This window comes from Dendrobates tinctorius, unplaced genomic scaffold (genome assembly GCF_039654945.1).
Source record: "Dendrobates tinctorius isolate UK_male_01 unplaced genomic scaffold, ASM3965494v1 ptg000047l, whole genome shotgun sequence".
Taxonomy (NCBI): domain Eukaryota; kingdom Metazoa; phylum Chordata; class Amphibia; order Anura; family Dendrobatidae; genus Dendrobates; species Dendrobates tinctorius.
In genome coordinates this window covers 12,354,894-12,370,110 of record NW_027361715.1, presented here as the reverse complement: position 1 = coordinate 12,370,110, position 15,217 = coordinate 12,354,894, and the positions used below count along the sequence as shown (strand labels likewise).

General features: G+C 42.2%; 1 protein-coding gene across 1 annotated transcript in view; it reads right to left on the bottom strand.

Annotated features, from left to right (window-relative positions):
- LOC141089718 (5-hydroxytryptamine receptor 3A-like) overlaps positions 1–15,217 on the bottom strand; it is a 38,083-nt gene that overhangs the window by 9,552 nt on the left and 13,314 nt on the right. Inside the window, exons 3-4 of the mRNA XM_073576219.1 lie at positions 14,204–14,248; positions 3,432–3,541 (exon numbers count right to left, since the gene is read on the bottom strand). Coding sequence (XP_073432320.1) covers positions 3,432–3,541; positions 14,204–14,248 — 155 coding nt within the window. The remainder of the gene's footprint in view (positions 1–3,431; positions 3,542–14,203; positions 14,249–15,217) is intronic.

The following is a 15,217-nucleotide window of genomic DNA, read 5'->3' as shown; positions in this document are numbered from 1 at the left end:
TCTACGGTCCGTGCCAATCGCAGCATGCTGCGATTGTCAGCGTACTACGCCCGTAATACGCCAATGCAAGTCTATGGGTGCGCAAAAAATACGGATTACACACGGACCACACATGTGACTTGCGAAAAATACGCACCCGGTGTCTTTTAGAAAAGCCGGCAATTCAGTGCGCTATACAGTAAACTCACACTGACAGGTTTAATAACACAAACGAAAGAATAGATATAGACACATAGAATACATATATATATATATATATATACAATGCCTACAAGTAGTATTCAACCCCCTGCAGATTTAGCAGGTTTACACATTCGGAATTAACTTGGTATTGTGACATTTGGACTGTAGATCAGCCTGGAAGTGTGAAATGCACTGCAGCAAAAAAGAATGTTATTTCTTTGTTTAATTTTTTTTTAAATTGTGAAAAGTTTATTCAGAGGGTCATTTATTATTCAACCCCTCAAACCACCAGAATTCTGTTTGGTTCCCCTAAAGTATTAAGAAGTATTTCAGGCACAAAGAACAATGAGCTTCACATGTTTGGATTAATTATCTCTTTTTCCAGCCTTTTCTGACTATTTAAGACCCTCCCCAAACTTGTGAACAGCACTCATACATGGTCAACATGGGAAAGACAAAGGAGCATTCCAAGGCCATCAGAGACAAGATCGTGGAGGGTCACAAGGCTGGCAAGGAGTACAAAACCCTTTCCAAGGAGTTGGGCCTACCTGTCTCCACTGTTGGGAGCATCATCCGGAAGTGGAAGGCTTATGGAACTACTGTTAGCCTTCCACGGCCTGGACAGCCTTTGAAAGTTTCCTCCCGTGCCGAGGCCAGGCTTGTCCGAAGAGTCAAGGCTAACCCAAGGACAACAAGGAAGGAGCTCTGGGAAGATCTCATGGCAGTGGGGACATTGGTTTCAGTCAATACCATAAGTAACGTACTCCACCGCAATGGTCTCCGTTCCAGACGAGCCCGTAATGTACCTTTACTTTCAAAGCGTCATGTCAAGGCTCGTCTACAGTTTGCTCATGATCACTTGGAGGACTCTGAGACAGACTGGTTCAAGGTTCTCTGGTCTGATGAGACCAAGATCGAGATCTTTGGTGCCAACCACACACGTGACGTTTGGAGACTGGATGGCACTGCATACGACCCCAAGAATACCATCCCTACAGTCAAGCATGGTGGTGGCAGCATCATACTGTGGGGCTGTTTCTCAGCCAAGGGGCCTGGCCATCTGGTCCGCATCCATGGGAAGATGGATAGCACGGCCTACCTGGAGATTTTGGCCAAGAACCTCCGCTCCTCCATCAAGGATCTTAAGATGGGTCGTCATTTCATCTTCCAACAAGACAACGACCCAAAGCACACAGCCAAGAAAACCAAGGCCTGGTTCAAGAGGGAAAAAATCAAGGTGTTGCAGTGGCCTAGTCAGTCTCCTGACCTTAACCCAATTGAAAACTTGTGGAAGGAGCTCAAGATTAAAGTCCACATGAGACACCCAAAGAACCTAGATAACTTGGAGAAGATCTGCATGGAGGAGTGGGCCAAGATAACTCCAGAGACCTGTGCCGGCCTGATCAGGTCTTATAAAAGACGATTATTAGCTGTAATTGCAAACAAGGGTTATTCCACAAAATATTAAACCTAGGGGTTGAATAATAATTGACCCACACTTTTATGTTTAAAATTTATTAAAATTTAACTGAGCAACATAACTTTTTGGTTTGTAAGATTTATGCATCTGTTAATAAATCCTGCTCTTGTGTGAAGTTTGAAGGCTCTAACTTATTTGCATCTTATCAAACCTGCTAAATCTGCAGGGGGTTGAATACTACTTGTAGGCACTGTATATACATACATGTCATTGTGACAAACATATATATATATTTATACTTCACAGAGTTCTTCATAGCAGAATAGCCGCTAATTAAATTGCCGGCTTCTATCAAATCCTTCCCCAACCCGACATGAAATGACAGATGGTTTACATTCAGTAAAGCATTTCATTTCATGTTTTTTTATATGTCCCTGACTAATAATTAGATGCGGGTTTATGTGCAAAATTTGGGAGTTGTAGTTGTTATTTAAAGGGGTTAATTCGTTGTTAAAAAATGTGTGGTCTTCCCATTGCCCTGTAGTGGTGGCGAATGGGTTAATCTAACAATGGGTTAATGTCACCATTCGATTGTAAGGTGACATTAACCCTTTGTTAGATCAACCCATTCGCCACCGCTACAGGGCAATGGGAAGCCCACGCATTTTTTATAAACGAATTAACTCCTTAAAATAACAACTACAACTCCCAAATTTTGCACATAAACCCGCATCTAATTATTAGTCAGGGACATATAAAAAAACATGAAATGAAATGCTTTGATGAATGTAAACCATCTGTCATTTCATGTCGGGTTGGGGAAGGATTTGATAGAAGCCGGCAATTTAATTAGCGGCTATTCTGCTATGAAGAACTCTGTGAAATATAAATATATATATTTATATATCTTTATCTCAATGACTCGTGGGTATGTATATATATATATATGAATTCTATGCGTCTATATCTATTATTTCGTTTCTGTTATAAACCCTGTCATAGGGCTCCATTATATGTCCATTTTGCAAGGCAGCGAGAAAATCTCGCCATACGGATTGCATACGGATTACATACGGATGCAGACATGCGCAAAATACGCGACCACACCTTGCTTACGGATGACATACGGAGCACTGTTTAGGGGCCATTCATCCGTATTACGCCTGTAAACTACGGACCGTATTTTGCGCCGGTTAGTGTGACCCCGGCCTTAGGCTATGCTCACATTGAGCTTTTAAAGGGGACCGAGTCATTAGATCCGTGCTGGCTGAACCACGGACAGCATGAAACATATCCTGGCTACATGATTGCAGCTGTGTATATTTTACTTATCAACCATTAAAAGGCATCAACCACTGAGGACTCTCAATTCTAAATATTCTTTTATTTTACTTTGTGCATGCACAAGGAATTGGGAACTGCCGGTAACTGCACCGGACTAGTTAGGTCTCTACTTGCAGTGGTTCAAGGTACCCTATGTTCTTTTCTGAAATGCCACAGCGTCTCACAGCAAAACCTACCGTACATGGCAGGAATTATTCAACCAGGCTCTGATTCATAGTCCGGGTGGCATGAATTTAATGACAGGTTCTCTTTAGAGATTTTGAATCAGGTCCACTTCAAAATCCACATCCACACAAGTGTGCAGTTCAGCACTGGGGTATTGGTAAACTCGTGCGCTAATTCAGCACCTTTTATGGGCGATGTCTTTGCCATCAGGCGGCAGCCACACGGTGGGACCGTTCCCACCCCGTTCCCAGGTTGCTGCCACACTTGATTACACAGAGCATATTTATTTTATCTGCATGAAATTAAAGAATAGCTTTACATTTCATAGATGTACAAGTCTGGGGTCCAGAAGTAATCACTCGAGACAAACATTTTCTTAAGCCCACAAAAAACATCTGGGTTCCATGAGATAAATTCATCGATCCAAGACTGTAAAATAAGGAAATTCAATGTCAGAGAGAAAAAAAAAACTATATTAGTCTTATTGAAACATGTTATTCTGGAACATTTGCTGAAGATAGAGTGAAAAAATGGTGAAAACTTCACAAGCAACTATATATTTATATCACTATAGATATATACTGTACATACACATACATGTACATACATAATACACACACATGTGCATAGGAATGAATGTAATAAAACATGATAAATATACACATGTAAGAAAAATGTGTACATATACAGTCCTGCCCATAGTTATTGGCACCCATGAAGTGTAAGTACATGATGTGGAATATTTCCTGAAAAATATGAATCAAGTGAAACAGTTTTTTGTATAGAGCACTCGTCTTGAATACAAAAGAGCAAATGATAAACAGTAATTTAATACAAAAAACAATGGGAAGGAAAAATAGAAAAACCTAAATCTTGCTGTGACACTGGTATTGGCACCATTTACATTAAATAATTTATAATAGCAACGGTACAGAGCCACATCCTAAATATATTATATATCATTCCTCATAGGTGTCACTCTGTTTGGAAAAAATAGAATCAATCGCTGATGTATACACCAAGAATTGTGGAAACCACAGTAAAAATTGCGACCATAGATCCATTATAATAAAATTACTTCTCTTTATTGAATTATAAATAGGACAGGACAAAAAATGGGGAACTGTGCAAGGAACAAACAAAAAGTGCAATAGTATAAGTGCTCATACAAGCAGAATCCGCCCCAGTCAGCCTGAACCATCATATACCAAGATAGATGCATATATTTCCTGTGTTAATGTTCCATATGAGGAGCATTATATATCTTGCATAAAGAGGGAAACACTGCCCATCAACTATCACACAGGATAAATCTGTGCACTATCACAACAGAAGGTAACTAGAGGGGTTAACAAATAAACAATACTACCCTCGGGCCATATAAACCATGTCTTACATCTGTGGAAAGACGGAGGATGGTGCAGCAAACAATGCCCGAATTGCACCGGCCCAGCACATGCTCCCTAACCCTAACTTTCAGTTGCCTAGTGGTAAGCCCTATATAGATCAGGGAGCATGGGCATGTGGCATAATAAATGACATTTCGGGACAAACAATTGATTTTTTTCTTAATAGCAAATTGTTTCTGTCCTGTGGAATCCGTAAATGTATCATCTGTAACCATGTTAACACATGCCACACAGTGTCCACACGCCACACTACCACCTTTCTTATCACGAGTGAAATTATCCAGAAAGGTTCTGGGAGGGTCTCCAACATAGTGGCTACGTACAAGATGATCACGTAGGTTCCTTGCCCTCCTAAAAGTGATTTGTGGTTTCTCCGGAATAATCTTACCCAAAATAGGATCAGTTTGCAGGATACTCCAAAATTTATTTAGAATACCCCGCACCTGACCAGACCGGGCATTAAAACTCGTGATAAACCTAACTATATCAGGTTTCATAGACTCATCCTTCTTTTTGTATAGAAGGGCATCCCTATTGTTATGTTTGGCACGTATATAGGCCCTTTTTATTGATCGGTTACTATATCCCCTATCTGCAAAACGGCCCCTCATGTCCTTAGCCTGAATTTCAAATTCTTCCTCTGTGGAACATAAACGTCTAAGACGTAAAAATTGACCTATCGGTACAGCACGTACCATGTGTCTCGGATGTGAGGAGGATGCGTGTAGGAGCATATTTGTGGCCGTTGGTTTCCTAAAGATCGTGGTCTGTATAATCCCTTCCTGGCCCTTACTAATTAGGACATCCAAAAATTCAATCCTTTCCCTGTCGTAATTGGCAGTAAGATGGACATTCAGACAATTATTGTTTAATTCCAAAATGAATCCATCCAATTGATTCATATCCCCCTGCCAGAACAATAAAATGTCGTCTATGTAGCGCGTCCAAAGGGGGACGCGCTCCATAGACGACAGTTGATCTGACATCAGGAGGTCTCTCTCCCACAGCCCCAGGAACAGGTTGGCATAGGAGGGCGCGAAGGCTGCCCCCATCGCTGTCCCCTGGAGCTGTAGGAAGAAGGACCCCCTGAACGTGAAAAAATTTTGGATGTAATAATATATTTAATATTAGGGAATATTTAGACAGGTAAAACTTTTTTATAGTTTTGTATACTGTCTCATAACACCCCCCCCCCCCCCCCTCTCCCCCCTTCCCCCTTTTCTATCCCCCCTTTTTTCCTTATTTTCCTTTTCTTACCTCCTTCCCTTTTTTTCCCCCCTCCCTTCTTTTCTTTTCCTCTTCTTCCCCTCCTTTTTCCTTCTGTCTCCCCCTCCTTAATAATCATGGTTCTTATTAAGGTTACCATAATAACCGAGGATTGGATCTCAGTATGTTGAATGACCTTATATATAATGATTTTATAATGTCATGTCGTTTTTTCTTTGTTTGTTTTTTTCTCCGCTCACATGGTTTTGCATTGGTGTATTGTCGTGGGTAGAATCCATTTATCAGCCCTCTTGCAATATGGCCGCCGGAGCTTCAATTATACTGCGCATGCGCGCACTCTCCACCCCTGGTGTGACGTATCCTGCCGACGTCGGGTGCCGGATCACGTGGGCCCACGTGCTTCCGGCCTCGTCACCGGTGGGGGATGTGTCCGCAGGGGGGAGGGATGGACGGCGCGTGCTGCGGTACTTCCGGCAGGCCCATTTAAATAAAGATGCCTTTGTGGCTGACATTTATGCCCCCTGAGGAAGGAGCTTATCGCTCCGAAACGCGCGTCGGGGTACGAGCGGTCCGCCCGGTCATCCTTGAGCCTCATTAAGGTAATGGTTTGGGTCCTTATTTTCTTAGGGCGGGTAATTGCCTGCCGGTGCAATTCGGGCATTGTTTGCTGCACCATCCTCCGTCTTTCCACAGATGTAAGACATGGTTTATATGGCCCGAGGGTAGTATTGTTTATTTGTTAACCCCTCTAGTTACCTTCTGTTGTGATAGTGCACAGATTTATCCTGTGTGATAGTTGATGGGCAGTGTTTCCCTCTTTATGCAAGATATATAATGCTCCTCATATGGAACATTAACACAGGAAATATATGCATCTATCTTGGTATATGATGGTTCAGGCTGACTGGGGCGGATTCTGCTTGTATGAGCACTTATACTATTGCACTTTTTGTTTGTTCCTTGCACAGTTCCCCATTTTTTGTCCTGTCCTATTTATAATTCAATAAAGAGAAGTAATTTTATTATAATGGATCTATGGTCGCAATTTTTACTGTGGTTTCCACAATTCTTGACCATTTACATTAAATTAGTATGGAAATACATTTAGACTCGCGTGTGGTAAATCACAAATGAGAATCACTGGTGATTAATTGTCGGTGCCCGTGTGACATGAATTACCCAATGAATGATGACTTCCGTGTTTTAAAAAGCCACATGGTAGACTCTGTTCCTTTGTCACAATTGTGAATACAAAGGAGCTGTCCGAGGAAATCAGAACTGCTATTATTAGCAAACATAAGACTTCCAAAGGGTATAAGGCCGTCTCCAAAGACCTTGGTGTCCCAGTTTCAACAGTGCGCAATGTTATTAGGAAGTTTGCCAAGCATGGAACCATCAAGAACCTTTCTGGAAGTGTGGGGGGGAGGGGAAGGAAAATTGACAAGAGATGTCTTCAAAGGTTGTTGCGAATGGTAAAAAAACACAACGTCAAACATCCAAAGACCTGAAGGCCGACCTAGAACAGTCTGGGTCATGTTTTAAACGAGTACTATACACCGCACACTAAACCAAGCAGAGCTTTATTGGTGAATGCAAAGCAACACAAATAGAGCTTTTTGGCAATGCGAAGCAACAGTTTGTTTATAGATGGCGCAATCAAGCTTATAAGGAAAAAGAACACCCTACCAACAGTTAAGCATGGTGGAGTATCCATAATGCTGTGGGGTTGCTTTGATGCATCTGGTACTGGAGGCCTTGACCATATCACAGTAATCATGAAATCAGAGAATTATCAAGAAATTTTAAAGTTAAATGTCCAACCCAGTATAAGAAATCTTGATTTGAGTTGAAGATCGTGGATCCTCCAGCAAGACAATGACCCAAAAGCACACATCCAAAAGTACACAGGAAAGGTCGAAAAGAAAAAAATTGACTGTTTTAAAATGGCCAGCAATGAGTCCTGACCTCAACTCCATTGAAAATATTTGTGGGGTGCTGAAATCTGCCTTTGGGAAAAAGAACCCTGCAAATACTCAAGAGTTTGAACAGACTGAAAAGGAAGAGTGTGAGAAAATACCAGCTGAGAAGTGTGAGAAGCTTATTGATTGCTACAAGAAACATTTGGAGGTTGTTATCAATGCCAAAGAGTGTGCAACCAAGTGTGACGAAACTTGAAAGATCCCCACCTCGCCACCCAGTCTGATGTCAATATTACGTCAGCGGGATCACGTGGTAAGATCTCCCCACTTGTACCAATGTGACGTTCCGCACCCCCTAAAGACATGTAAGGTCAGCTTGGCATAGTTTTACACAACCCACCCCCCCTCATCCACTCGGGCCCAGGGAGGTACAGGGCGTGAGAGAAGGTGGCCCACGCAGCCACTGACATAGCACCATACTCACCCGCAAGCCTGACAGGCTGAGAGGCCCCTTTCACTAGACCCAGTGAAACAGACCCTTATCAGCCTGGTAAGACTGCCACCAGTTCCTCGTTCAATATAAGTCTGGTCCATTAACAGGTTATATTGGGCCAAAAATGCGCCCCAGTAGCATGTGGCGGCACGGTGGCTCAGTGGTTAGGTGGGTCCTGGGTTCGAATCCCACCAAGGACAACATCTGCAAGTCGTTTGTATGTTCTCCCCGTGTTTACGTGGGTTTCCTCCGGGTACTCCCGTTTCCTCCCACGTTCTAAAGACATACTAATAGGGAATTTAGATTGTGAGCCCCATTGGGGACAGTGATGATAATGTGTGCAAACTGTAAAGCGCTGTGGAATATGTTAGCGCTATATAAAAATAAAGATTATTATTATTATGTGAGATTAGGCCGAGAAATAGACATGTGGATTCGTGGATTGAGATAAAAGAACAGACCAAGGATAAATTATATATTTAATAGCCTTAAAGGCACACTAGACAACACACTATACATACACAATAGTTATACATATATAATGGACAGATATGCAAATGCAATAGTGGTAGGACAAAAGGTATAAGCTGAACATATAGTCAGTTACCAGTTAGATGAAAGGCCTAGCTTACAGGGGAGGGGCTGCCACGTGGGAGGCTTGTGGTCTCCTCTGTGTGTGACCTGTTTTCACACGATGTGTCATCGCGAACTCCCAGAGAAAAAAGCCGTAGGAAATGCTGAACACAAGTATTTAACCCTCTGGGTTACTCCCCTACTGCCCTCTGGGCTGAATCTAAATCCCCTCCCCTGGAGGTTTGGAAATAAAGCTCCCAAAACCTAGAAAAGAGCATAACTAAACACAATTTTGCTAGCTAGCTGGTAGTGGCTGTTCTATGTATCTCCCTTCCCGTGCGTGTTAGAATGAATCGAGACCCAGACAGGCGCGTGCTCTGGTCAGGGGATCTCGGAAATATTTATGATGTACAGCTAGGACGTATAGTATTTCTATAACTCTTTTATGAAATCCTAGCTGGCTAAACAAAGTACTCAGGTCCCTTGGATCCACAGGGGTTCTTCCTGTAGAAGGTTGCATACCAGCTAGCTAGGGGGTGTGAATCCTTTGTTTTAGCTGGCCAGGTGTCATGGTACCAAAGCAAGTGCTGAAGAATTTTGTATAATTCTATGCCCAATAGTATACAGATGATTGATCTGAAATTATGTCTCCAATGTTCTTCACACCAAGTATTAATTAGGGGCGCCTTTATTGCTGCACATGTTGTTTATTCTGTTTCTTCTTTGAAATTGCAACATGTATGTTGAAAAACAATGTTTAATTGTTGTATTACTTTGGACTACTAATAAAACAAATCCTGAGGATATAACTTTGGTACATTTCCATTTATTTCTGAAGATATTGTACAGTCTATGAAAAAAATGAAGGGATGCCAATAACGATGAGCAGGACTGTACATATGTGTCCATAAAGTAAAATTAATAATGATAAAAAATAAACGCTATTTGCATTTGCTTCTATATAACAATATCATCATTGTATGGACATAGATACCTGGTGACCATACTAGAATCACAGGCATACATCTAGTATATCTCTTACTGTTCATTTCGTATATACTTTTTCTAAGCTTGGTGCCTCTTATTATTGGGGTACCCACAGTGACTCAGCCACCATTCTGTCTTTGGGTCTGTATGTTTGGATTTTTACACGTCCTTTTCAATATTTAAATGTTTTTTACATTTAAGTAAAAGAAAAAAAAGTGGTCAAAGGTGGACAACTTCTTCAAGATGCACACACAGCACTTTGAACCTTTTTTCTATGACATTTTGGTTTGAATTTCTAACAGTTTTTTTTCACGTGCATATCATTAACATGTCTATCCATCCTTTGAATTCCATCATTCCACCAGTTTTCCTTCTTGCTGAGGAGAGTATATACAGTGAAGGAAATAATTATTTGATCCCTTGCTGATTTTGTAGGTTTGCCCACTGACAAAGACATGAACAGTCTATAATTTTAAGGGTTGGTTAATTTTAACATTGAGAGATAGAATATCAAAAATAAAATCCAGAAACTCACATTGTATACATTATATAAATGCATTTGCATTTTGCAGTGAGAAATAAGTATTTGCACCTCTAGCAAACAAGACTTAATACTAGGTGGCAAAACCCTTGTTGGCAAGCACAGCAGTCAGACTTTTTTTGTAGTTGATGGTGAGGTTTGCGCACATGTCAGGAGGAATTTTGGTCCACTCCTCTTAGCAGATCATCTCTAAATCATTAAGATTTTGAGGCTGTTGCTTGCCAACTCGGAACTTCAACTCTCTCCATAATTTTTCTATGAGATTAAGGTCTGGAAATCGGCAAGGCAACTCCATGACCTTAATGTGCTTCTTTTTGAGCCACTCCTTTGTTGCCTTGGCTGTATGTTTTGGGCCATTGTTTTGCTGGGAGACCCAGCCAAGACCCATATTTAATGTCCTGGCAGAGGGAAGGAGGTTGTCACTCAGGATTTTGACTCCATCCATTCTCCCATTGATGCAGTGAAGTAGTCCTGTGCTCTTAGCAGAGAAACACCCCCAAAGCTTAATGTTTCCACCTCCATGCTTGACAGTGGGGACGGTGTTCTTTGGGTCATAGGCAGCATTTCTCTTCCTCCAAACACGGCGAGTTGAGTAAATGCCAAAGACCTCAATTTTTGTCTCATTTGACCACAGCACCTTCTCACAATCACTCACAGAATCATCCAGGTGTTCATTGGCAAACTTCAGACGGGCCTGCACATGTGACTTCTTGAGCAGGGGGACCTTGTGGGCACTGCAGGATTTTAAACCATTACAGTGTAATGTGTTACCAATGGTTTTCTTGGTGACTGTGATCCCAGCTGCCTCGAGATCATTAACAAGTTCCCCCATGTAGTTTTAGGCTGCTCTCTCACATTCCTTATAATCAAGGATACCCCACGATGTGAGGTTTTGCATGGTCCCCAAGATCGATGTCGATTGACAGTCATTTTGTATTTCTTCCATTTTCTTACTAGAGCACCAACAGTTGTCTCCTTCTCACCCATCGTCATATGGGAGCAGGATCCGTCGCTGTCCGTCAAAAGACGGAATCCGTCACTGGATTCCGTTTTTTCAAACTGAGCATGACCAGAACAATTTCTCTTCATTTAATTTAACCCCAACAGCCTTTCTGGCACATAAAAATATTCCCTTTCTCTCTCTCTCCTCCAGAATTCTGTTCCTTTAAAATTCCTACAACTCTTGCTTCGACGGATCCATCAAAAAAACAGATCCAGTGCATCAGTTTTTTACAATCTGCACAGGATCCGCTTTTTCAACACTTTGACGGATTGTGACCGATACTAAAAGACTGATGTGTGAAAGAGGCCTTAATGGTTGGTACGGGATCAAATACTTATTTCTCACTGCAAAATACAAATAAATGTATATAATTTACCGTATATACTTGTGTATAAGCTGACCCGAGTATAAGCCGACCCCCCTAATTTTGCCACAAAAAAACTGGGAAAACTTATTGACTCGCGTATAAGCATAGGGTGGAAAATGCGGCAGCTACTGGTAAATTTCAAAAATAAAAATCGATACCAATAAAAGTAAAATTAATTGAGACATCAGTAGGTTAAATGTTTTTGAATATCCATATTGAATCAGGAGCCCCATATAATGCTCCATACAGTTCATGATGGCCCCATAAGATGCTCCATACAAAATATACCCCATATAATGCTGCACAAAGGTTTATAATGCCCCCCATAAGATGCTCCATAGAATAATATGCCTCATATAATGCTCCATAAAGGTTATGGCCCCATAAGATGCTCCATAGATTATGCCCCATAAGATGCTCCATAGATTATGCCCCATAAGATGCCCCATAAAATGCTCCATAGATTATGCCCCATATGCTGCTCCATAGATTTTGCCCCCTTAAAATGCTCCATAGATTATGCCCCATATGCTGCTCCATAGATTATGCCCCATAAAATGCTCCATAGATTATGCCCCCATATGCTGCTCCATAGATTATGCCCCCATAAAATGCTCCATAGATTATGCCCTCATATGCTGCTCCATAGAATATGCCCCCATATGATGCCCCACAGAATACTGTATGCCCCCATATGATGCTCCATAGAATATGCCCCCATATGCTGCTCCATAGATTATACCCCCATATGCTGCTCCATAGAATATGCACCCATATGCTGCCCCATAGATTATGCCCCCATATGCTGCTCCACAGAATATGCCACCATATGCTGCATCATAGAATATGCCCCCATATGCTGCCCCATAGAATATGCCCCTATATGGTGCTCCACAGAATATGCCCCCATATGATGCTTCATATATTATGCCCCCCATATGCTGCTGCAAAAAAAAATGCCATACTCACCTCTCCTGCTCAGGACCTGGCACATGAGATATTCACCTGTCCCCCGGTCCATCGCTGCTCACCGCTGTCTGCCATGTCATCTGTCAGTGACTGTTCAGCCAGCAGAGGGCGCAGCGCGCACTAACAACGTCACCGTCCCTCTGCTGGCTAAACGTCACTGATACATGACGCAGCAGACAGCGGTGAGCAGCGTGGGATCGGGGACAGGTGAATATCGCTATGCTTACCCCCTCCTGGCGTGGTCGCTGTAGCCTCGCTTCTCCACTGTATCCCTTCCTGCCTTCAGCGGTCACATGATACAGCTCATTACACTCATGAATATGCACATATTCATGAGTTTAATGAGCGGTAGCACGTGACCACTGAAGGCAGGAAGGGAGATCTGGAGAAGCAGGGGAGCTGCAGAGACCGCGCCGGGGGGGTCAGTATGATCTATGACACCCCTGCTCCCCCTCCCCCGCCGACCCCCAGGTATATGACTCGTGTATAAGACGAGAGGGGGACTTTCAGCCCAAAAAAATGGGCTGAAAATCTCGTCTTATACATGAGTACAGTACATACGGTATATAATGTGATTTTATGGATTTTATTTTTGATATTCTATCTCCTAATGTTAAAAATAACCTACCCTTAAAATTATAGACTGTTCATGTCTTTGTCAGTGGGCAAACTTACAAAATCAGCAAGGGATGAAATACTTATTTCCCCTACTGTATATACTGGCTATGAACTGCCGAAAACTCAGATTTCAAGGGTGGTTAGAATAGGTGCTGATAAAACTGAATATGGGATTATAAGCTCTAGAATACATAAGGATTAAATTATTATTAACCATAAATGATAATATTATTAGAAGTTACTGATGAGTACCATTTTTAAAGAACAAGGCCTCCAGCTGGGTGGAGTCATATACGTTGTGTAAATGTAAGACGTCTAATATCATTAGAATCTATGGTAGGTGACATCTGAGATGTGTATGAAGATATTCTCCTGCAGTTGGGACACTGAATGGAATCTACAGAAAGGGATGATCCAGTGTAAATCTTCAAGTTCTGCTCCCTGTCGCTAATGTATATGGCCACCTTACCAATCTTCTGTTGTGACAGAACAGTAGAATCTAGAGTGTCACTGATCTCAGAACAACTTGTCACCTATTGACAAGTTAGGTGATAAGTGCCTGATTCCTGGGGGTCTCATCACTGGGAACAATTGCAAGAACAGGGGTCATCTGTTTGAATGGAGTATCTGCACTTGAGTATCTCAGTTAGTCAAAAAGCCTTGATATAATGAGGCACTGCACTTGCGCGACCACCACTCCATTCAACCAGGAGACCATATAGTCATTGAGGGTTCCAGCAGGACTTCCAGCGGGCCTTAAAGAGGTTGTCCAGTCAAAACCGATAAGTCCAAGTGTATGGAGCGAGGCAGCGCTCACTGGCTGGGAGTATGTATAACTCAAACATACCCTCCTGTTCCCAGGTCTGCAACTGGAAAATTCCTGCAGCGCACAGTGCATGCACTGGGAAGATTCAAAAGTCTGCAGTTTTGACTGGACAACCCCTTGACTGGACAATCTGTAAGAGCTGAAATATTGGACTCTTACCATATAAAACCAGATGAAGATTACTGCAGTTTGCTTATTCATATCCTAGAAAATTAATACAGTATTAGATTATAAACCATTAATATGAAGCCACAGAGTCAAATTAGTCACATTTTAGCCACACACCAGTGTCTCCGGACAATCGGGGCTTCTATCTGAAGCTATGAAAAATGGGATTCAGTTGGAACAGTTGATGGGGCCATTGACTATATAAAGCAGGCTTAGTCACTTTGTTCTCTGTCTGACTTATTTCTTGACAGTGTTCGCTGTTGTGAGTTCATTTTCCCCTTCACCATTGAGGTCTGATGAACTCCCTCTTCTGGTGAAGGAAGGTAGTGAGGCTGATTGCCAAACACCTAAGCTGGTGGAGGATGACTGGGTGACGGGAGTTGCTGACTGGATATAAGGCAGCTGACGCCCTTCTGCCTCGCTGGTGATTTCTCTGAGGGATTCTAGGAGACCAGTCTGATTCCTGCTCCTCAAAAGCTAAGTTTTCTGCCTTGCTTTTTGCATTTGTGTTTTGGTTTTATTTTGTCTTGCTTTTCTGGATTCTGCCATTCCCTGCTGGGGTGAGCTGAATTCCTTTGTTTCTTTCTGCTCTGTCTTCAGAAAATTCCTGAGTACTGACATAGTAGTGAGGCTGATTACCAAGCACCTGAGCAGAATGATGATGACTGGGTGACTGGAATTGCTGACTGGATATAAGGCAGCTGACGCCCTTCTGCCTTGCGGGTGATTTCTCTGAGGGATTCTAGGAGACCAGTCTGATTCCTGCTCCTCAAAAGCTAAGTTTTCTGCTCTGCTTTTTGCATTTGTGTTTTGGTTTTGTTTTGCCTTGTTTTTCTGGATTTCTGCCATTCCCTACTGGGGTAGCTGAATTCCTTTTTGCTCTGTCTTCAGAAAATACCTGAGTACTGATATAGTCTTTTTGAAGCCTAGCGTCTTCAGTGCTTTTTTCCCTATCAGTCTGTTGGCTCTTGTTTTCGTAGGGTTTTGGCGGATTGCAGACAGCAG